Genomic DNA, 24,458 nt, shown 5'->3' on the forward strand with positions numbered 1-24,458 from the left:
TTGCACTCTCCCTCCTCCCCCTCTTTCATGTGTGTGTGATGCTGGTCTCAAGGGTGTAGCTCAGACACTGCAGTAGAAGGTAGGGCTAGGCTGCTGCACTATACGATGCGCTGAAAGATGGTGCACCAAGAGAAATGTGTTTACCAGGTAAGACAAGTCTATATATTTTATTTTAATTTTTTTATATATAGTGTAAGCGTGGCATCAGTGTGCTTTATATTGTGTGTGTACACACAGAAGTGTACATTTGCAAAATCATGTTGTATGAGGTGGCTTCAAGATTAAACGAATATTTCTGATAATAAGAAAGGAACTGCATTCTGAGTGATGGATGTTAAATTTCTTGTAGATTTAGTTCATCAATATATGATCAAAACTGAAAAAGACAAAAATAAATAAATAAATAAATAAATGCACTGCTTGATTTGGGACCAATTCAACCCATCCCACACAAGGTCGTATTTTTTGTGTATATGGATGGCTGTTTTTGCTTGGCATTATCTGCTAGTTTAATGACAACATCTCACTCTATAATAAAAGCAATCAAATTTAGCTGTTCCCATTCCTCAGAATGCACAGGAAACCTGCTTTACAGATTGCTAATATTACATCACAAGCTGAGCTATGGATGTTTCAGTTACGTGCATCATGAATCGGCCTCTCTTCTGCCCCATATATTTCTCCATCCAAATGTTAATCTCAGTGGAACTGCTCTGTAATCAAAATGAAAGTGAGCTAAAATAAGCATGTCCGTGGATATAGGAAGGGAAAGTTATTGCATTTTACAATAGTAGGCCTTACGATTATTGCAGAGATGAGTGCAAGGCATTTTTAAATATTAGTCATTCTGAGCACCATCAGAAGGCAACCGTGTTGCCATGGCAATGAACTGAGTGTAGTATGCACATCTGAGAGAACATTATTCTTACCAATATAACGTCATCAGGAATAGTCAGGCGATTATGTATTTATGATGTTCATGTGGGTATGTTTGTCGAGGGCTTCATGCGTACTGCCTCATGTCTCTCTCCATTTTTTCTCTTCGTCTTTGTAATTTGTTGTTTGTTGATTTATATTGTACCTTCCTATTCACACTCCCACACCGATACCTTCTTGTCCTTGAAATCTAGCGAGTTGTTTACCCTTTAACACAAGCATTCAATAGACGTTGAATTAAAGCGGATGACATCTACTTTAAAATGCCTCATCAAATATTCCTGGTCGCGAGGTCTTCTGTGGCCTAGGCTACATGTTGTGTTGACTGTCTATGAGCGTTCTCTTCATTTATTGAAGTCCACTGTGTTTGCACTCAGGCCCAGAGGAACGAGAGGGAGTCCATTAGGCAGAAGCTGGCCCTTGGCAGTTTCTATGACGACGGACCAGTTACCTTTACTGGCTGCAGCAAGAGCAGCAAAAACTGCCCGTCCTCCCGGTCAGTGTGCGCCTGTGATCAGTGGCTTGATGCTGTGTGTCTTATGTAATGTTGATTGTTTTTAGTGTATAACTGTATTGACTGGGATGATATAGCAACTGGTAAAATAATAATAATGAAAACATTTGCAAGTATTTTAAAAGGTTCTGCTGAGTTTTGTTACTAGATGACGAAGCATTATTTTCTTTTAACCATGAGAACTGTCAAGTCACATTTATTTATATAGCACGTAATACAATACTGATCGTTTCAAAGCAGCTTCACATAATAAACATAAAAATAACAGTGTTAGTGGTTTAAAATGTGTAAAGTTCCAACGCTATCTCATAACCAATTCGTACGAATGATAAAAAGTTGGCTAATTCGTACGACCTCACTCGTACGAATTTGTACGATTTGTCTAAACCCACGTGATGGGTAGGTTTAGGGGCGGGGTCAGGGGTAGGTCATTCGTATGAATTCATACGAATTGGCAAATTCGTAAAATATGTACGATTTTGCAAAAATCGTACTAATTCGTACGAGTCAGGTCGTATGAATTCGTACGAATAAGCCACCTCGTAGAATTAGTACGTTTTCCCGTGAGATCCCGTGCAAGTTCAGTGTTTCAACTCAGTTCAATAACTAAAAGTTCATCAATAATAAAACAAGTTCAATTCCGCTATAAGCAGCTCTTCAGTATAGACAGGGGCTTTCTTCTTCTTCTTCTGTTTATTTTTCTTCTGTTTCTTCTTCTTCTTCTTCTTCTACTTCTTCTGCTTTTGCTTCTTCTTCTTCTTCTTCCGCCACCAACTGAACTAGAGTGTGAAGCATCGATGGAAAATGAGAAGGAAAAACAAAACTATATTCTTAAATCAATTCCTGTTTCAAAAACCTCAAAATTGCGTATTGCATACAAATTCTTTCACATTTCACATCAGCCGGAAGATTTTCTAATGAGAGTGTATTATGTTCCTACACTTATCCTTGAATACATGTCTTTTATTTGTTTATGTTATGCAGTGTATGAGAACATATTCACCTGTTTCTGGTTCATTACAGTTATTGCTCTTCCCTGTAGGATGTTTATTGATTTGATGTAAATTGGCAATTGCCATGATCCAGTGAACGTGATTTCCCCAAGTACTACATGTTCCTGGATCAACATTTGAGTCAACCAATCAGATTTAGGGACAAGTTTACAGTTTATGTCAAGTTTAGGCTTACAACCAGGGTTAGGTGCTTCTACATCAGTGTTATTCACCTATCATTTCTCTCTGATTTTAGGGAAAACTTATGGTAGGGCTTATGGGTAAGGATATGGTTATGACTGGAATGTTGTTCCTGGATCAACAAAATATGTTGTCTTGGCAAAATCACGGTGACCGCCATTATCCAGCTCAATTCTGATCAAATATGGTTCTAATCCGATAGTGTCAGTGCAGTTAAATGATCAGATGTCTAGTTTTTACCAGGACAGTCCTGAATTTAAGCTCTATTTTTAGTGTCCCAACTTACTATGAAAAACTAAATCATGTTGTCCCATATTTCACCTTTCCTAAAAAATTGTTTATAACTAAGCAATAGAGAGAGTCTCCTGTCTAATCTAAGGTAGTCAATCACTTCATTGTATATTTTGGAGAACAAAATTACCATCCAATCACAATTCCCTACTGATAGTGATGGTGGGATCTGGTGTCAGTGAGAACACGTAGGAGATTAAAGGGATAGTTCACCCAAAAATGAAAATTATGTCATCATTTTCTCACCCTCAAGTTGTTTCGAAACCTGTATGAATTTCTTTCTTCCAATTAACATAAAATGATATATTTTGAAGAATATGGGTAACCAAACACCCCGTTGACTTCCATAGTCAAAAAATCCCTTTAAGTCGGACGTTAAGATGTCAAAAAGAAGCATTTGTGTACATTTAAAGAGACTCTTTAAAAAAAAGAGTTATTAATTATTATATTTATCACACATATTATATCAATTATTAAAAAGGGAGTCTTGAATTCCACTCTGAGGATTGAGAAATCTGGTCCACCAATCTGGATATTATTACTGAATATTAAGTGTATTTTAAACCACAACTAAGCAAGACAAAGCTGGCAGTGGCAAGGAAGGAACCCAAACAGGAAGTGCAGGGCTCATTGCAGCTTACCAAACCTAGAATTCAATTTCAGTGTATAATTTATGTTATCTTGGGTATAGTCAACCCAATTTCTCGCTTGACACCAGTCTCTACTTTTTTTTCACTGATTGCTCAAACAAATATTTGACAGAAAAAAGGAACAATTTTCACTTTGTTTCTATTTTAGTCTGGTGTGTTGTGCTTACCATTTCATGTTTAGAGCACTTTGGGATGGTAGAAAGAGAGTCTGTTGACTTTTCACATTTTCTCAAGAATGAAATGGGAAAGGAATTCAGACATTGCTGATGTGGAGATGAAAAGATGTTGCTGAGAGTGAAAATACCAGCAATTCATCTGCAATATAATCTTTCTGCAAAAATGTGCTCCTAAAGAGATCAGTGATCACTTTTAATTGTTATATAATTGTCTGCTGGTGCTAATTTGGTGTCTTTATATTTTTTTTGAACGCTTTCTCTTAATAAAGTCAGAAACCTCATAATTTATCACTTACCATCTTATTTAAGACTTTTATTTTTTGCACCAGTCATAATTTTACCACAAATCCATGGTTTGGCCATGTTTGATGGTGTGGGAGTTGCTGTTTTTCTGTGCTTTTCTCAATTTGCAACTATGTTAAAGAAGGTTCCTAGAAATCCAAGCAAAAGAAAGTCCAAAGACGGTTGAAATTAAACAGAATGAGCATGTTTCCCCACAAAACTCTTTATCTTTGTTTAGTTAATTACTTTACAAGAGATACCACAGATTCAGTCTCATACCAGTCTACAGGAGTACGGTAAACTCTGCCAATGAAGCCTTCAACTGTAATTATAGAATTACTTGAATCAGTCAGTGTTTTCTTAGAATGCTATTAACCACAAGATTCTCTTGCATTTGAAGAGGAAAGTATTTCCGTGGGAAATGTGTTTCACTGTGGTTCACAGACACTAAAAATAGAATTTTCACTCTTTCGCGGTTCAGTTTTAAATACAATCTGAAGTTTTTATGTGAAGTTAAAAATGTTCAAACTTTTCTTTGTGTTTTTAAGCCGTTTTTGCTTCAAATTGATGCTATGTGACTAAAATAAATGTTTTTTTTTGTTTGTTTTTTCACATGACGCTGATAGATTGCCAATTGAAATATATTCTAAAGTGCATAAAGTCTTTGGTTGTATTTCACACCACTACAAAATAAAGTATCAAAGTAGCATATTAAAACAATATTACAAAGGACAATGGAATTGAGTAAAATGGCAAAAAGCTGCATTGTTGTAGATGAACAATAACTTTTTTTTAAACAAATTCAAACTTTTTTATAATTATTTTTAAATGCAAAAGTGAAAAAAAAGGTCAAAAGTAAAATAAAATTATTAAAATGGATAGATAGATAGATAGATAGATAGATAGATAGATAGATAGATAGATAGATAGATAGATAGATAGATAGATAGATAGATAGATAGATAGATAGATAGATAGATAGATAGATAGATAGATAGATAGATAGATAGATAGATAGATAGATAGATAGATAGTTTCAACTGGTATCCATTTGTATTATGAGTAGTACACCTGCAGAATATTTATTCTTTCTTCTAAATCAGATTTCATGTCTCACCTTGCTCTTTTCTCGCTGCACTCTATAGGTTTCAGAATGGGGTGAATCTACAGATGTGTTTTGTGAATGACAGCAGCAGTGACAGAGACAGCGATGCAGAGGACAGCAGAACAGAAACCAGCCTGGACACCCCATTGTCACCTATGGTATACGACACATTGTCCTTGAATGCCTATTACACAGAGTTCTGCATTTTGAAACTAAAACGTATGCATCTTAACTGAGCAGTTTTTGTTTTTCCTCTGTCTCCCTATAGAGTAAACAGAGTTCATCTCTGTCTGACCGGGATACAGGAGAGGAAGACCTGGACTCGGAGGATTCTGAATTCTGGCGGCTACAGCGGCGGCTGCAGGAGGAGGCGCGTGTGGCTCTGGCTCTGGCCCGTCCCATGGCCCGCATGCAGGTGGAGGTGGAGAGACAGATTCAGCTACACCGCAGGTCCCCCGTGGCAGACCTGGTCAGTGAGACGCGTGTCCGAGAATAGTGCTGTGTTATATTCCTTTCCCAAAGCTTATTGTGTCCTCAGTTTTCAAAAGGGCTTTCACGTCACCTCAGAGCGCTTGCTTATAAGAAAAGAAACACACAATATAATTAACTTGACTCAGCTTTGTCCTTGTGCTTTAGTTACCACATCTGCCACACATCAGTGAGAGCCTAATGAAGAGGAGTCTGAGGCCTGTGGACCTGAGGGACATGAGTCTTGGTCAGTTACAGGTTATCACCAATGACCTGCACTCTCAGATACAAGGTGAAGACCGCAGATGGAAATATTCAAAATAAGCCATTCTGTTATTATTATTAACATAATGTTTCATTGTTTCAATATATATATATATATATATTAGTTATCTAATTAATAACATTTAATTGACAACACATACAATTGTGAGTTTGAGCCATGCTCTTCTTATTTCTTTTTTATAATATGCAACAACCAGTGTAAGACAAACATATTTGGTTGTGGCAATGGCAATAAAGACTTCTGGATTTGACTTGTAATTGCATTGCAGGTCTGAATGAGGAGCTGGTTCAGCTGCTGCTCATGAGAGATGAACTACACATGGAGCAGGATGCCATGCTGGTAGATGTGGAGGATCTGACCAGGTTAGGCCTGTAACCCAATCAAAACGCAGCTTAAAGTGCCCCTATTATGCTATTGGAAAGGTTCCTTATTTTGTTTCAGAGGTCTCCTACAATAGGGTTACATGCATCCAAGGCAAAAAACCCCACAATTTTCTCTTAATCTACATTGCAGCATCACCTCATTTCTCACAGTGTCTGAAACTGCTCGATAAAGGATTCAGTCTCTCTAAACCTCTTCTTTCTGCGAGGCAACTCTGCTCTGATTGGTCAGATGACCCAGTCTTTTTTTTTTTTTATTGGTTCACTCTGCTCTGATTGGTCAGATGGCCTAGTCTTTTGTTATAGGTCAACTCTGCTCTGATTGGTCGGATGGCCCAGTCTGTTGTGATTGGTCTACTCTGCTCTGATTGGTCAGATGGCCCAGTCTGTTGTTATTCGTCTAGTTCTGCTCTGATTGGTCAGATGGCCCAGTCTGTTGTTATTGGCCTACTCTGCTCTGATTGGTCAGATGGCCCAGTCTGTTGTGATTGGTCTACTCTCCTCTGATTGGTCAGATGGCCCAGTCTGTTGCGATTGGTCTACTCTGCTTTGATTGGTCAGGTGGCCCAGTCTGATGTGATTGGTCTACTCTGTTCTGATTGGTCAGATACCCCAGTGTTTTTTAATTTTTTTATTGGTTCACTCTGCTCTGATTGGTCAGATGGCCTAGTCTTTTGTTATAGGTCAACTCTGCTCTGATTGGTCGGATGGCCCAGTCTGTTGTGATTGGTCTACTCTGCACTGATTAGTCAGATGACCCAGTCTTTTTTTTTTTTTTTTTTTTTTTTTTGGTTCACTCTGCTCTGATTGGTCAGATGGCCCAGTCTATTGTGATTGGTCTACTCTGCTCTGATTGGTCAGATGGCCCAGTCTGTTGTGATTGGTCTACTCTGTTCTGATTGGTCAGATGGCCCAGTCTGTTGTGATTGGTCTACTCTCCTCTGATTGGTCAGATGGCCCAGTCTGTTGTGATTGGTCTACTCTCCTCTGATTGGTCAGATGGCCCAGTCTGTTGCGATTGGTCTACTCTCCTTTGATTGGTCAGGTGGCCCATTCTGATGTGATTGGTCTACTCTGTTCTGATTGGTCAGATACCCCAGTCTTTTTTAATTTTTTTATTGGTTCACTCTGCTCTGATTGGTCAGATGGCCTAGTCTTTTGTTATAGGTCAACTCTGCTCTGATTGGTCAGATGGCCCAGTCTGTTGTGATTGGTCTACTCTGCTCTGATTGGTCAGATGGCCCAGTCTGTTGTTATTGGCCTACTCTGCTCTGATTGGTCAGATGGCCCAGTCTGTTGTGATTGGTCTACTCTCCTCTGATTGGTCAGATGGCCCAGTCTGTTGCGATTGGTCTACTCTGCTTTGATTGGTCAGGTGGCCCAGTCTGATGTGATTGGTCTACTCTGTTCTGATTGGTCAGATACCCCAGTCTTTTTTTATTTTTTTATTGGTTCACTCTGCTCTGATTGGTCAGATGGCCTAGTCTTTTGTTATAGGTCAACTCTGCTCTGATTGGTCAGATGGCCCAGTCTGTTGTGATTGGTCTACTCTGCTCTGATTGGTCAGATGGCCCAGTCTGTTGTTATTGGTCTAGTTCTCCTCTGATTGGTCAGATGGCCCAGTCTGTTGTTATTGGTCTACTCTGCTCTGATTGGTCAGATGGCCCAGTCTGTTGTTATTGGTCTAGTTCTGCTCTGATTGGTCAGATGGCCCAGTCTGTTGTGATTGGTCTACTCTGCTCTGATTGGTCAGATGGCCCAGTCTGTCATCCTTTGGAAGTGCATGCAATGGATTTGCTTTCGTTGCACAGAAAACAGCCTCTTCTTGACATGTCGACAACATGAACCAAACTCTTTCAAGCCTCAGCTACAACTACAGTGTTTGAGGTCGGATCAAAGTAGACATTGTTCACGGGCAACTAATGAAGACCACAGGCTGGCATTATGCAAATTTGTTACAAACATACGTGGGTTTGAATAGGAGGTAATACTAGAATTACTGACAACTCATTTCAGGCAGTTTAGAATCATTTCCTTTTTTTTTTTTACGAGACAGTAATTCCATTTAAAACTTTAATCTTTAAAACTTTGCAGACCTTTTACATTTATAGCTGTACACCACTACATGAATTCATTTCCAAACAAGCATAATAGGGGTGCTTTAAATTAGAGCCTACAATGAGTTTTTGATGAAATGACATGTAAAAAAAATAAGATCTTTTCTTTCTTGTTTTTGAACAGGCATGCACACAGCCAGCAGAGGCACATGATGGAGAAGTCTGTGACCAAAAGCAAAGCAGTTTGCCACGGTCGCTGTGATTCTCCATTTTGAGGCAAACAGCACAGGGTCCAACCACTTGTGTTTCAATATATTATGAAGCAGTGTACTCGCTATAGACCCCTTTTTCAACTAGATGTGTGTGTTTTTGCCTATTTTACAAGCTTTGTGTGGATGTATGTCAATTATACATGCTGTAAGTGTTCATGCATGCCCGCACCTTAGCTGAGGGTTACACACTCACTTTTGAGGAAGTCCTGTTGATCCTTCATAATGTAAAAGAATCATTCAACATGACTCAATCACTGACAGGATGGATCTGTTCCTGTGTAGAATGTCTGCTGGTTTCATGATGTACTGAATAGGTCACTCCATATGGACCTCAATAGGAAACAACAATGAGCTAGTTCACCCAACAATTAAATGATTTTGTCATCATTTATGCGCCGTTATGTCGTTTCAGACCTGCTTAAAGATATTTCCAAGAATGGTTTTTGTCCGTACAATGAAAGTCATTTGGGTAAAAAACAACATTGGACCCCATTGACTTTCATTGTATGGGCAAAAACAAGAAGCCATTTTCTAAATATCTTTTTTATTTTCCATAGAATAAAAAAAAGGCTTATTCATTTTAGGTGAACTATCCCTTGAACTATGGAAGCTTGTTTCCGCCATGGGGGGAAAAAAAGTAACTTTTATCTCACAATTTTTACTTTTTTTATCTCAATTGCGAGTTATAAACTTGCAGTTGTGAAAAATTAAGTCAGATTTGTGAGACAAACTCACAATTGCGAGGAATAAAGTAGGCCTAAGAATTGTGATTTATAAACTCGCAATTGTGAGGGGAAAAAAGTAAGATTTCTGAGATATACACTCGCAATTGCGAGAATTTTTTATACCTTGCTAGATCTGGGGTTTTTCTCAGAATTGTGAGATATACAGTAAATATACAGTAAACCTGTAATTGTGAGTTATAAACTCCAAATTGTGAGATATAAATTTGCGGTTCTGAGAAAAAAGTCTAAATTGTAAGATTTTTTTTTTTTTTGTGGCAGAAACATGCTTCCATATCAAACTATAGTAAACTCTCTGTGCAGATTATTGCTGGATTCGCTTACTAACCATCAATATCTCTCTTTGAGGATGAATATATTTACTTTACTCTCTAGTTTTACTCTGACGCAGTGTTTGCACTGGATAATGTGCTGTGGATGGAGCTCTCCTACCTAAAACAAAGAAAACATAACCGAACGTGAATTTTAGGATAATGTTAGCATTATATTTGTTTGAAGCTGCCTGGTGTGGTGGAAATGTATTATTGTGTTCACAATGAACTATAATGTCAGTCTTTTAAGAATGCCTATTTTACTTACTTTTTCTTCTAAATGTGCCATTTCCTGTTTCACAGATGTAAGTGACACACCATTCTGTATTTGTGCACAGAACTGTAAAAGGAAATCACGGTCAAATAAATGACTTAATATGGGCCAGTATGACATGTTTTTTATCTTCTAAACTGTCACATGGGATGAAGCACTCAACCCCAAACAAGTGTCATTGTGGTTAGTATAAGGTCAGTCCCAAAAACGAAACCGAAAAATGCAATAAATGAAAATAACTGTTTATAAAAACAGATCTCTCTTACTTCAAGTTCACGTCAGATCTCCGCAGAATTTTAACAAAATAGTGAATCTGACAAAATAGCACTTTGTCAGAAAGAATAAGCATACAGCACTGACCCGAAAGTTGAGTAGTTCTACTTCCTTTTTGTGGCCAGATTACGCATAACACTCCAGATCAAGACTGCACTCCCACTCTCTCCCGGGCAAGAGCCCAGTACCACAATATTACATCAGTTATGACGTGTCTGCTCCACCAAATAAACACAAATAATAAAGAAAATAAAGACAGTTAAGTTGTTTTTAGTGGGGTTTCCACTCTTGTTCAACATTGTGGCTTATAAAAGCAATAATATGGGAATGTGTATGAAATACATGAAATGTAGTATGCATAAAATATAAAAAATTATGACTGTAAGGGCCTGTCCAGAATGTAAACTCAGTAATGAGGTATTTCCAGGAACTAAAACTTGTCACCTGCAAAAAAAAATGGGGGGCAAGCCATGAGAGTTTTTCAAATATCAGCCTCTGTTAACACTTTTCTTGATTTTATGTACATTTTTTGAAAAACCCTCCAAATGACGATATAGGAAAGCTTGCTGTTTCATGCTTAAAATCACTGGTGCCAAAGAGAGGAAATGTGACAGTTTTACTTGAAATGTGACATTAAAGGGAAAAAAAGAGGAACATTCCAGTTTAAAGCAAGCTAAATTATGACCTGTCAGAAGAAGAAACAGAAAATATCAAGGTTACAGTGAAGCACTTACATGGAAATACATTTTTTGAAGCTTATAATTTCATAAAATCACTTACATTCATTTTTTTCTGTAATACGTGTTTTTAGAGACGTACATAAATGATAATTTTTACTGTCGCTTTAGGGTTTTTACACAGAAAATCTATCATTTTATCACAGTAAAAGCTTGTTAACATGCATTATCTTTGATGAATCGTTAAAATATTGGTTCAAATAATATATATTTTTAAAACCTGAGCTTAAAGGGATAGTTCCCCAAAAAAATGAAAATTAGCCTATGAGTTACTCACCCTAAGCCATCCTAGGTTTATATGACATTCTTCTTTCAGACGAATGCAATTATATAAAAAAATGTCCTGGCTCTTCTAAGCTTTATAATGGGAGTCAATGGGTTTTTGTTTTTGGAAGTCCATCAAAGCGCATCCATCCCTGATAAAAGTGCTCCACACGGCCCTGGGTGGTTAACAAAGGCCTTATGAACTGAAGCGATGCGTTCGTATAAGAAAAATATTAATATTTAAAACTTTATCAATTAAAATAACTAGCTTCCGGCAATTGCCTCACTTCAGAAGGCCTTTATTAACCCCTGCAGAGCCGTGTGGAGCACTTTTATGATGGATAGATGCACTTTTATGATGGATGGATGCACTTTTATGATGGATGGATGCACTTTTATCATGGATGGATGCACTTTTGATGGAGTTCCAAAAACAAAAACCCACTTTCCAAAATGTTTTGGGTGAACTATCCCTTTAAAGGTGTTATAAATGAGTAGTGCTCATAAGCGGCTGTTGAGCTTGGACCAGAATTTGAAAGTCAGAATGAACTTCCGATTTGTGATGTATAGCCGCGTGAAGCAGCTTCTCGAACAAGAAAAAATGTAGTTTGGGACTTGAGTCTGTCCATGGGGAATTTTTTGCAATGATGTGTTTTGCTATTGGTTTATCTCATGTGATTAACAGATTGCCCCACCCTCCTGCCAGTAAAACACATCATCAAGGAAGAGAAGAGATGACGAGGGAGGGGAAGTTATTTTGATTAAAGATTATGAGGCCACATGAATAATAAAAAAAATAATGATGTGCACGAATACATCATTTATAATATTCCATTAATAAAATTAAGAATTGTTAATTTTGATTTCATGGTGACTTGATCATTTTGGGAGAAGATGCCCTCCGGGGCAAGATGATTTTTTTCTCCATTTTGTGATGGCACAAAATCTCATCTCAGCACTTTCTGATGAATGACTTCGCTATCTTTAATTTAGGCATTTCATCTGAATATCTTGTGAGATTTAGTCAGCCGAAACCATTTTGAGGTTAATTGATCTAATTTTGTGTCTCTGGAAAATAGTGATCTATGACATTGTATTATGTTGAATATAATTTTGTTGTGTCTATTTGTAATTTTTAAAATAATTACAATAATAATGATTATTGTAATTAATGGGGTTATTATTCAGTATTTTCATGAATTAGATTTAAATTTCAGACATCTTTGATTTAATTAAAACCTATAGGTTTATTGAGTGAAATCAGTCAATTTGCATTCAGTGTTAATATTATGACATATATTCAATTAAAATATGGGCAATTACATTTTAATTAATAAAATGCATCGAATTTTTTTTTTTTTTTTTCAGATGAATCTCTTTTACTGGTATTCTGCTTTCAGCTTTCAATTTCAACTAAATTGTCAAAATAAAATGTTAAATACAATTCTTTATTTAGTATTTTAATTTAAATGACACTTTCAAAATGTATAGAAATATTAAGAATGACATTAGAAGTAATTTATTCATTATGTAAAAGTATGTGAGTTTAATATTTTAAATTTTGTGCTATAACAACTAAATTAGAAAATGTTTATTTATTTCCTATAATAACACATTGGCTGATGCATCATCATTGTCTTGCATATGCTTAACTTATATCTAACTGTTACAATTTAAAAGTAAAGCCACATTGATCTTCTCCCATACTACTTGGACATGTCCCAATCACCTTTGCCTTTTTTCTTTTTCAGAAAAAAATAAAATAAATATTTCAGAAATTAATTTCGTTTCGTTTTTTAATGTTTATATTTTACTATCATAACATTCGATGAAATTCCTTGTGGACGTTACACCTGGACATCTCTTGAGTTCTTTTTAACCTTTCTTTGCGTGTTTCTGCTAAATGTTTATTGTGACTGTAAACGAGAATGCAACTAAATTTAAAATGCTGTTAAAGTGACAGTAGGGGCTTTACTGCATAAGAAGCCTCAAGATTGTTATCCTGTTTGTAAACTATGTCAGCGTAACCGAAACGTGCGTTAATTCCCAATGTATGCAAGCAGCGTGTCCTAAACTCCAGAACTCAACATCTATAATACCACGGAAATTACAAAACACATGGGCAGCGGGTTGTTTTCATTTGAGTTAATATGTTTCGAAAAGGGAACTCCCATATCTCCAGAAGATTTATAAAAGGACAAATCCTGATCCTAAGCACTAGAATATGCATCAACTGAACGCAACAATGCTGCCCAGGGTCTGTAATTGTAAGTATTGTTACTGTTTTTAATCTACAAACAAACTCTAGAGTAGCTATCCAATTTAACCTTCACGTTTTGTGAAATGTGATGTTGTTGTTGTTGTTTTTGTTAAAGATTTGGCTGTAAGCATCCTGTGCTTCGCGCTGTGTCGCTGCGGCGTCGCCGGTCCAGTCGGAGCGCGTGAATCGCCAGTGAGCCTCACAGGAACGACGTGCAACGCGCTCGCGCGCTCTCTGCTCTGGAACGTGTCCGCGGTGCTCGCGATGGTGAGTGTTACCACAATAAACCAGCACATATAGATAATAAATACACACTCTGGCTGAATCCGTAATCGCTTCCTAAACCCTCATTCACTATTCCCTACGGTAGTCCACTAATACTGTTCACTTGAAGGAGTGAATAAAAACGAGTGAGTGAATTCGGACAGCCGTTGAGCGTACACTCGTTATTGCAGTGTGGTATTGAGTAAGGGCACTCAATAATGTCCACTATGGTTTCGGACACCACAAATGGATGTCCTATTTGAGGGTATGGGGGTATTGCCTCTCTTTCTCTCTCTCACACACACAAGTAGTCTAATAATATTTATTATCCACTTACAGGACCACTTGTTCAGCGGGTTCGACTGCACACAGCAAAACGCAAAGGTGCACCTCAGGACGCAAACGGTGGCTACCTGCACACCGCTGGTAAGAGTGATGTCATGATGCTCTCATAGTGGAGCACACTTTCAAAATTATTATTATTATTATATAGAGTTTTGTTTTCCAAAGTAGCTTATTATATAGAGTTTTGTTTTCCAAAGTAGCCTATTATTAATTCCTTTCAAAGTTTTGGGTACATTTAGGGCCCTTAACAAAAAACTCTTGAAATGTGCATGCACATTGGAATCTTCTGCCATTAGGTCCATGCACAAGTTGACACAGGGGGATTCTGAGGCGCACCCTTTTTGTATGTTTTTTTCTGTGCTCTGTAGCGCAGCCCTTTGTTTTTGTTTCTTAGGGCTTTTGCACCTACAGTAACCAAACTTCTCATCAAGCCGTGTTTACGGCATACTCCAGCCCAACAGGAAGTCGCTATTATGGGCTGTTTGAAAAACACATGCTTTGGAATTTGATATACAACTCCTCCTTGCTCGAGAGTCTGCTCACTGCAGAGCCATGGTGGAGTGCGAAGTCCAGCTCCCCCTCTCTGAATATAATTTGGGTGTAGTGGGTGAGCTAGGGTATCCAACCATACCCTAATCCTACCCATAACTCTATCCCTCCACCCATTAGACATCGGGGAGAGGTGGAGCTGGACGTCATTTGGCACTAGAGGTCTACACGGAGGACCAGGTCGGGTCCCAATCTATTACTTCGTGTCCCGGGTCTGTTTAACATTGTGTGTAATACCAGAGTCGATCGGCCGTGATCAGAGTCAGTCAAGTGCTGTGCGTGTGCTTTGTAACTTGCAACTTGATGAACCGTCACATGAATGTTTTCTCTGACGCTCAAATTGCGTTCAAAAGCTTATATTTCAGGTTTTCTTTATTAGGTTTGCTGCTAAACCTCTTTTCTTCATCATAGTTCATTCTTGATTGCTGAATTCCAGCATAATCAAAATCATAATTGGACTATTATTTGACTAAATTATTTGTTTTTCACTCAACAGAACGCCGACTGCGCTCACAGCACTCCCCTAAATATTGATGAGGTAAATTTAAAATCCATTCTTGGAATTCTTCTGTTTATTGGCTGCGTCTTTTTGTCTGTTACACTGACATGTATCTTTGTAGAATGAATGCCTGAAGAGAATTCTAGAAGATCTACACTACTATCGGGAAAAATTTCAAGCCTACTCGAACCCAGAGCTCACCAAAACAGTCGTTAGAAGCATTGATGACCTCATGCAGGTACAAACACAAACACAAACACCTTTACTTAACTACCGTTAAGAAACTATAATTGCAAACCTCTTTTTCAATCAGTAAATATTCTTTCCTTTTTTCATCGTTATAGAACTGTTTCTCTGTCTCTGCAATGGACAACTCCCTGGCAGAGGTAAAACCGGTTATATTTTTATGTTGCTTTTAATACATTCTTTTAACCTCTTTGATAGTATGATTATTTTTTTGTTTTTTGTTTTTTTTCAGGTGTCTATGGATCATCAAAAATCTTTTGAAGAGCGACTGCAGCTGTGCAAAGTCCTAAAGGGTTTCAACCTTCGAACAATAACAATAAATCGAGTTTTCAACCATATTTTGGCAAAATAGCTAGCTAGCAGTTGTTACCGGCTGAGTCGTTTTAGTTTACTGTTTCTAAAAGGAATGATTATTTATTATTAAGTTATTTATTGTATTTAAGAATTATTTATTTACGCAGTAATTTATGAACTTTTGATTTGTTTCTTGCTGTTTTATTAAAGGTGGCCTTGCATTTCAGCAAACCTTTGTACTGGTCATGATTTTCCATAGTAAGAAATAATTTGTTAATATTGCAATATAATTTGTCTTATAAATTGGTGGAAATATGAGAAAAGTCACAACAACAAACACAGAATCTGAGTGAAAAGGGTACATAAAACAAAATCAGAATATTGCTGAACTGAAACACTTTTAAATAGTGCAAAGTTTTTTTCCTGACTGTTGTGAAGTTTGGTGGAGGTTATTGCTGCCAAAGGAGAGTCAAACAATTATAACCTTAATAACGACCAATTAGAAAAGGGATTGCTCAGGTTTTTTTTTTATCACTATTATATTAAAAGTATAGTTCACCCAAAAATGAAAATTCTGTCATCATCTACTCACCCTCAAGTTGTTCCAAACCTGTATGAGTTTCTTTCATCTGTTGAACACAAAAGAAGATATTTTGAAGAATGTTGATAAAAAAAACAGTTGACGGTAGCCATTTTTCCATACTATGGCAGTCAATGGCTACTGTCTACTGTTTAGTTACCAGCATTCTTTAAAATATCTTCTTTTGTATTCAACAGATGAAAGAAACTCACACAGGTTTGGAACATAATTTTTATTTTTGGGTGAACTATACTAGTCCAGTCATTTTAAGCCAAAATGGTGGTCAACCTTGAACAAATTGCAACAGAAGCAAACTCAACTGAATTTGTATCCTCAATACGTCCTGAGTAAGGAAAAAAAGCCCCAAAGAATCCCATTAGGGGAAAGTTTCAAAAAAGACCCATATATAGCCTATTCATACGCCTATTCTTTCTTTTTCTTATGTGAATAGGGTAAAAAAAAAAAAACTTTAGATATCACCATGAAAATTACTGTGTTGATTACTTGCATCAAGACAAACAAAAAATGTATTACAAGTTTTTTAAATGGTTTGTTAACATGGACAAACGGTGCATAATCTAATTACGTATGTGCTAATTTGCATAAATACCACAACAGATCTAAACATTGGGTATAGCCAGGTGAAAATGTTTTGTTGAATCTTGTTGACACATAACAGTAAAATACTTAATGTTAAGGTCTGAATGGAACCCATTTAGACTACCCATGAACATGAATACATAGAGGCAGAAAGAAGTACTTAGAAACCAGCCTTTATTAATTTTTAAGAGATGGGGTTTGGGGCTGGATCTGTGGGACTGTTTCTGGGGGACGAGTCTAAGGGAAGGACAGGAGACAATGGTAAGGAGAATGCAGAAGACAAAAGGTAGGCAAAATAAAAAGTGAATCCCCAGAAACAGTCCCACGGACCCAGCCCCAAACCCCATCTCTGCAATAATAATTAATAAAGTCTGGTTTCTAAAGTACTTCTTCCTGCCTCTATGTATTCATGCTCATGGGTAGCCTAAATGGGTTCCATTCAGACCTTAACATTAAGTATTTTACTGTTATGTGTCAACAAGAATCAACAAAACATTTTCACCTGGCTATACCCAATGTTTAGATCTGTTGTGGTATTTATGCAAATTAGCACAAACGTAATTAGATTATGCACCGTTTGTCCATGTTAACAAACAATTTAAAAAAACTTGTAATACATTTTTTGTTCGTCTTGATGTAAGTAATCAACACAGTAATTTTCATGGTGATATCTAAAGGTTAAAATGTGTACCCTATTCACATAAGAAAAAGAATGAATAGGCGTATGAATAGGCTATATCTGGGTCTTTTTCTAAACTTTCCCCTAATGGGATTCTTCTGGGCTTTTTTTTCCTTACTCAGGACATATTGAGGATACAAAATCAGTTGAGTTTGCTTCTGTTGCAATTTGTTCAACCTTTTTTTATAAAATGACTGGACTATACCTTTAACAAGGCATTAAAGTGGTCATGAATTGAGAAATCACATTTTCTTTGAGCTTTTGACATAAGAGGTCATCATACTACAAGAATATCCTGTACGTTTCAGAGCTGAAAACTTCCTTGTTAGTCCAAAACAGAATGTCTCGTTGTGGAATGTGCCATAGATAGGTAAAAGATCGCCTCTGCAGAAGATAATCAACTCCTACTTCATCATTACAACTTTGGCCCCGCCCACTGGATGACGAGTGAGATGTCCAGGAGAGAAGAGCGATACAGGATCACTGGACTAAAAATAATATTACTTTCAAAGGATCCTAATGCTATTGTGGTTATTTATTTTCAAAAATGAGAATGTCTCAGATGAGCATTATTTGTTTGTTCGGTACATTTCACTGGGAATTATTTGGTAAATCAGTCGCAATTTCGGTGCAGGCTTTGCAAACAGACTTTTCGCATATGGACTCACCAGTAATGCGACAACATGCAAGTAACTGTGTTCATTCTAATCTGATCTGTGATTAGAGATTTCTGATGTGTAATGATTCATGTCAGATGTTCTTTATCTATGTGTCAGTAAATCAATCCAGTGACTAAACGGTAAATTTCACATTGTTTCTCTAAGCAGGATAAAAATAAATCTGGTATTTAAACTGTGATTAATTTATAGTAAGCAATCAAAGAACGCTCCCTTACAACAGCTGGAGCTGTCAATCAAACAGCGCAAGTTTATCAGTGATTGAGTTCTGGACTCTCGCCGAAACTCAACAACTCAACGTTATATTCAACAAATCTCTTATTTACATTGTGTTTGCACAATGAACTGTTGCACATTGCACTGTTAGTTATGATGAAAGCATTTGTTAGTGTGCAGAAATCGAGTTGCAATGATGAGATCACTGCATTCATGCACTCAACATGTCTGTGATTGGCTACATGCTCATCACTGCAACCTTTCATGCCACGAGCTAAATATAATGCTATGGATCTACATAATTATAATGCTATAATCAACACTTTCACGATTTGTTAACCTTGAGAACTGTAATAGTAAAAACATACTAAAAGTTTTTGAAAGAGTTCCACATATAATAGCTATTTCATATGCAAAGATGTCAGCCACTTCAAGACAGACTTCAAACAGAGCGTTCAAATCAGAAGGCTAAAATCAGGGTAGAAATAATGCCTTTTATTTAATAATTATGACAACTTTGATGTAAAAATCAAACTAACATTAACTGTAGACAGAGTGTTCTTTTCAGCATATGCTTTATTCTTCTTCCTCCGGACATACCGCTGATTCATAGGCCCGAAAAGTTCCAGTTTTGTTTCATCGCTCTACAGAACAGAATCCCAAAACTTCTGTGGCTTATTTATATGATTTTGATCAAATTGGAGCTGACTTTTCTTGTGCTTTTGGGTCAGTAGGGGTGTACGTCTTGGAGTTCTGTCATGCATTTAGTATGTGCCTTACTGTACTGTGCAAGCTGAAACCTCAGTGCCTGTACGCTGATTTCACGCAGCCGTTATTTTGAAATCGAAAGCGAGGCTCCGGTGGGAAGAAAACCGGAAGTGTCGCCTTTAATCACAGGAGAGTCGTGAATGCGATGGCGTATTGTTGTGTTTAATGATGTTGTGTCAATTCTAAAAATGTACATACATTTCTTTCATACTTAGACTATATACAGTGAAATTCATTTATAAATAAAATAATTTTTTAATATATAATTCAGAATGTAAAAACAGAAGCAGGAATGAACTATATACATATCCTATATTGAATATTAACATCCAATAGTGTAAATCGCAGCAGCAGCTTCAGGTTGGTAATCCAAGGCATTGTTGTTTATCTTTACTTCCGGGTTTCTTCCCACCGGAGCCTCACTTTCGATTTCAAAATGGCGGCTGCGTGAAATCAGCGTGTTGCCACCAAGTCTGGCTGCAGGTCTTTTGCAGTCACTCAAGGGTTTTTCTCAGCTCGTCTTCTCAGAAATCTTGTTGCAGCCATTAATATCTTCCTTTTTCTGGCCTGTCCAGATGGAGTAACCACAGTTCCTGTAACTTTGAACTTGCAAACTATGCTTCCAACCATGTCTCTAGGAACATTTAGTGCCTTCGCTATCTTTTTGTGTCCTGTTCCTTTTTTGTGAAGGGCGATGATACCTTATCTTAACTTTTTGGACCATTCTTTTAACTTAGCCATATTTCTAACATGCAGTCAAATGTGACACTCAACAAACCTATAGGTTCACATATACGCTGATTTCACGCAGCCGCCATTTTGAAATCGAAAGTGAGGCTCCGGTGGGTAAAACCCCGGAAGTAAAGATAAACAACAGTGCCTTGGATTACCATCCTGAAGCTGCTGCCGCGATTTACACTTTTGGATGTTATTATCCAATATAAGATATGTATATAGTTCATTCCTGCTTCGTTTTTTATATTCTGAATTATATATAAAAAAAATATTTTATTTATAAATGAATTTCACTGTATATAGTCTAAAGTATGAAAGAAATGTTTGTACATTTTTAGAATTGACACAACATCATTAAACACAACAATACGCCATCGCATTCACGACTCTCCTGTGATTAAAGGCGACACTTCCGGTTTTCTTCCCACCGGAGCCTCGCGTTCGATTTCAAAATAACGGCTGCGTGAAATCAGCGTATGGTCATGTGTTCTAGCTCAAGCAAACCTGGAGCAACTAATGAAGACCTTGATTAGTTGCATCAGGTGTGCTTGAGAAAACACCTGTTTGCCATTCACAAATCCTCTCCCATGGCCTCATGGGATAGTAAAGTGTCCATCGAATGCACACTTCAGCTCATTCACATACTGTTTTTCACCTACTATATGGAAGTATGCGATTTCAGATGCAGCCAAAGAGTGTTGCACTCTTTAAAAAAAAATTAAAAAAAAATAAAAAAAAATAATAATTATATATATATATCAACCCCATAGTGGATTCTAGTGATCAAGGGCTTAGCCTATTGCAGCCTATTGCAGCCTATTGCAAAGGTTCCGTACATCCGAGTGAACGAAACGGAGGGAAGTCTGTCATGATTCCTGTTTTGTGTTCCCCTGGTCTGGTGTGGACATTATTTAATGTTTTGTATAGTCCTTTGTAGTTTTTTTTTTTTTTTTTTGATTAGTTCCTGATTTTTCTCAGGGGTGTCTTGTTTGCCAATCACCCCTTGTGTTTAAATACCCCAGTGTTTAAACTGGGGTAAAATAATCACTGCATTTAGATTCTCCTCTCTGTCATTTCTGAACTGCACAATTAGCACAACATAGCACAATTAAGCCCAGCCCATGATGAGAAAAAAATAGCCCTAAAGTGTTGTAATGCATTATTTTCCTTAAAAAAGTAATGAAGTAACGCAATTAGTTACTTTTTCAAAGTAACTTTCCCCAACACTGGTCATCACAGCATGTGAAAAGGATCCATAGCAAACCATAACGATCCAACAATCCAATCAATATCCGATGGACAAAATCAAGTCCCATCATACATTTTTCTCCTGATTGAGAAGCAGTTTCACTCGGATATACGTCACAATAAAGAAAGACTATCACAAATTAATTTCCCCACAGGGAAATTGATTATTAACGATAACTTATGCTAAACATTTAAAGACAGACCTACTGTAAGGTTTGGCATATCACGCCAAAAGAGCTTGCAGGGAATGGTCAATCTTGTGAAGCACAGCATGACGTATTTGAGTCGATCTTGGTATGCTGTCAAAATACTTAAATATGTGTATACATGCACATTTTGCAACAAACTTGACATATATATGTTTCTATAGATATAATCAACAATTTTAAATTAATAGTATTTATATTTCTCCATTCTTTTTCATTCAATCATGTCATTTGCATTGCTTCATGGGATTGTAGTTCATTCCCCCACTAGTCTTACCTTTGTCTTTTTGCCTGATTTTCAAATAATTTTCCACTGATGCACTCTATTAATGTATTTAATTTTGTTTACATTCTCTGTTTACGACTTTGTTTACATTTACACTTGTAGCCAATATTAGAATTACCTGAGGGTTTTAAGGTTTTGCTGGCCCAAACCTTATTGATATACGTAACTACATCATCTAAAAAAACGTTTCCTAAGTTTGCTTGTTCAGATTTGTAATTATTAATTTTATTTCTAAAGAATTTAAACCATTTTGTTCTGCAGAAGATTGTGTTCATTTTCTAATTAAACCCCCCTTAATTTTTTTTTAATTTTGGGGGCTGCAGAAAAATGTTCTAAGCCAGTTGTTTTTCTCACTCTTTCTATGGCTGAAGATGAAATAAAAATATTCTCAAATTTTGTCATATAATTGAAAATATTTCTTGAAATTACAATGCAGTAATTCAGTGGTTGGAGACTTCCTCTTTTGTTATGACACCAGCTGAGTTAAACCATTTTTGTGGTCATTAAGCATTGTGAAACTAGAAACTAGAATTTCTCTATATTTGGTCGTGCTGATGATGAAACTGCAAAATGTCAACCATTTTTACATGAACGAAAAGGTAGGGAAGCAGAGAAGAATTAGAATGTTAGTAATTGTATTGGTAATATAAGAATGGAAATTAGTACACCTGTTAGGCAATACCTGACTACAGTATACACTTTAAAGGGGCCATGAACTGCATTGTTTTATTGTTTTTTAATGTTTCCTGTGCACTTTTAAGCATGGTGGTGCTCAGTGATGCTCTGGGGCTGCTTTATATCCTCTGGCACTGGAAACCTGCAGCGTTTGGAAGGCAAGATGGATTCATTTAAGTATCAGGAAATCCTTGGAGAAAACATCATGCCGTCAGTGAGAAGCTTGGGTGTCAACAATGATCCCAAGCAAATTCCACCAAGGCTTGCTTGCAGAAGTCGTCCTGGAAGATTCTACAGTGGCCATCACAATCACCTGACTTGAACCTCATAGAAAATCTCTGGTGGGATTTGAAGAAGACAGTTACAGCAGGCAAACCCAAGAATATTACCGAACTGTAGGCCAATGGAATAAGATTCCTCAGAAACGCTGCCAGAAGCTGATGTCTGGTTATACATCTTGTTTGCAGGTCATAACAGCAAAAGGGAGTTCTAAAGATGCTTGCCATGAAGGGGTTGAATAATTTTGAGACTGCAGAAGTCATTAAAAGTTGCATTTTCAGTTGAATTTGGGAAACCACTTGAAGCATTTGTTTTGTTGTGCTTTTTCAATTATTTTGTTTAATTTGTTCATTGCAAACAGCTGAAAAGTCTGTACATTTTGCCAATAAACCTGATTTGCAATGGGGGTTGAATAATTTCGATTACAACTGTAGAACATACTGTTTTACAAACTGTATGTTTAGTTTCACTTTCATGGAGTTTAGTTTCACTTTCCTGTTTCCTGTATTTTATTTGTCCCTAGTTTCCCACCAGTCTTTTGTTGTGATGAACACTTATTAATCATCACAGCTGTTTGTCATTGTCTCATCATCACTGTGTATTCAAGTTCCTCTTTGTGCTCATTTCAGTGGTCTGGTATTGTTGTTGTCACACACTTTACATTGCCTGTTTCTTACCTTTGGATTACTTGAGTTTGTTTTATTTAATAAATACTTTTGCATTGGAATCTTTTTCTTCATCATATGGGCCTAAAAGTTACAGAATATCAGACCCCAAACAAGTTATTATGGAGATTGCCTTCATCAACATACCTCGGATGGGGAGGTTTAACAGTCCCATCAAGGAGGAAGACCTAAGAGGAGTATGTGGAGGAGTTCATCAGCACCAACCACCTCATCGTCTGCAATGACATTTTCAATGAAAATCATGTCCCCCACACTTTTAATAAAACATTAATTCATCTCCCAAAAATGTTTCGGTCAAGTGTGTTCACGTAAAGGCCAATGTGAATAAATCTAGATTTAAATTCAAAGAGACAAGATAGTCTATGCGTGACCTGTTGTTTTAATCTTATTCAAAACGACGCGATCTGAACGTTATGGAGCGCTTCATTCATTCGTACTCGAAGCCGGAGTGCACTCTCTCACAGAAAGTCCAAAACAGATTCGTAAAAGTAATAACTTATGATGTTCCAGGAAATCATCCAGCGATTCCTTCACTATAGCAGAAGCTGAATAAAAAGCAGAAATGTTTTGATTGATGAAACGTGCAGACAATAAACAGATGATTGGACAATATATGGTTTATGTGTGTTTTTACTTACGGGACACTTGTTCTTAGGGAAACCTTGCCATGGCAATGCTGTACCACAATGGAAAATGGTCAAAAAAGTAATTTTTCTATAATATTATGATTTTCTTTTCTATTTAAATGCACTTTTCTTTTATAAATTGATATATTATAATTGATTTATATAATCTTAACATCCAATCTTAATCTCCATCAAAATCTGCCACACAAATAGACATTCACATTCATGGTTACAGTCACTGAAGGCTAACTCAACCTCTCATCACATGGAAGAGCTAACTCTGCACTAAGAGTAAAATATTGCTGTTTTCATTTTTTGAAAAGAAGAAATCATTTTGTTATTTATACATAAATACAACTATACTACAAAAAACACTTCAAATAAATAAGTTACTGCAATCATATTGTTGATGCAACTATCTATAAAAACAATCCCAATGGGGAAATACATTACTGCAATTCCACTGGCACAGCGTTGCCAAACGGCATACCTATTTTTCCATTGCGTTGCCATATGGAAACATTGATA

The 24,458-nt window shown here is 36.9% G+C and overlaps 2 protein-coding genes across 2 annotated transcripts; both read left to right on the top strand.

Moving 5' to 3' along the window:
* On the top strand, positions 1-10,054 carry LOC309501821 (schwannomin-interacting protein 1). The gene is made up of 7 exons (XM_082174105.1): positions 1-147; positions 1,314-1,432; positions 5,188-5,305; positions 5,416-5,616; positions 5,784-5,907; positions 6,170-6,263; positions 8,523-10,054. The coding sequence occupies exons 1-7, from the start codon at positions 118-120 to the stop codon at positions 8,611-8,613; spliced, it is 777 nt and encodes a 258-aa protein (XP_082030231.1). The 5' UTR covers positions 1-117; the 3' UTR covers positions 8,614-10,054.
* A 3,397-nt stretch (positions 10,055-13,451) lies between these two features.
* LOC309500272 (interleukin-12 subunit alpha) lies at positions 13,452-15,873 on the top strand. The gene is made up of 7 exons (XM_082171828.1): positions 13,452-13,479; positions 13,588-13,739; positions 14,076-14,162; positions 15,127-15,168; positions 15,251-15,367; positions 15,474-15,515; positions 15,608-15,873. Exons 1-7 carry the CDS (start codon positions 13,458-13,460, stop codon positions 15,725-15,727), a joined length of 582 nt encoding a protein of 193 aa, XP_082027954.1. The 5' UTR covers positions 13,452-13,457; the 3' UTR covers positions 15,728-15,873.
* The last annotated feature ends 8,585 nt before the right edge of the window (positions 15,874-24,458 follow it).

This window comes from Leuciscus leuciscus, assembly GCF_965113295.1.
Source record: "Leuciscus leuciscus genome assembly, chromosome: 6".
Lineage (NCBI taxonomy): Eukaryota > Metazoa > Chordata > Actinopteri > Cypriniformes > Leuciscidae > Leuciscus > Leuciscus leuciscus.

Coding starts and splice junctions, on each gene's coding strand:
- LOC309500272 (XM_082171828.1), top strand. CDS start 13,458: ATGCTGCCCAGGGTCTGTAATT. Junction 15,368..15,473: donor GCATTGATGACCTCATGCAG/GTACAAACACAA, acceptor TCATCGTTATAG/AACTGTTTCTCTGTCTCTGC. Junction 15,516..15,607: donor TGGACAACTCCCTGGCAGAG/GTAAAACCGGTT, acceptor GTTTTTTTTCAG/GTGTCTATGGATCATCAAAA.
- LOC309501821 (XM_082174105.1), top strand. CDS start 118: ATGGTGCACCAAGAGAAATGTGTTTACCAG. Junction 148..1,313: donor AAGAGAAATGTGTTTACCAG/GTAAGACAAGTC, acceptor GTTTGCACTCAG/GCCCAGAGGAACGAGAGGGA. Junction 5,617..5,783: donor GGTCCCCCGTGGCAGACCTG/GTCAGTGAGACG, acceptor CTTGTGCTTTAG/TTACCACATCTGCCACACAT.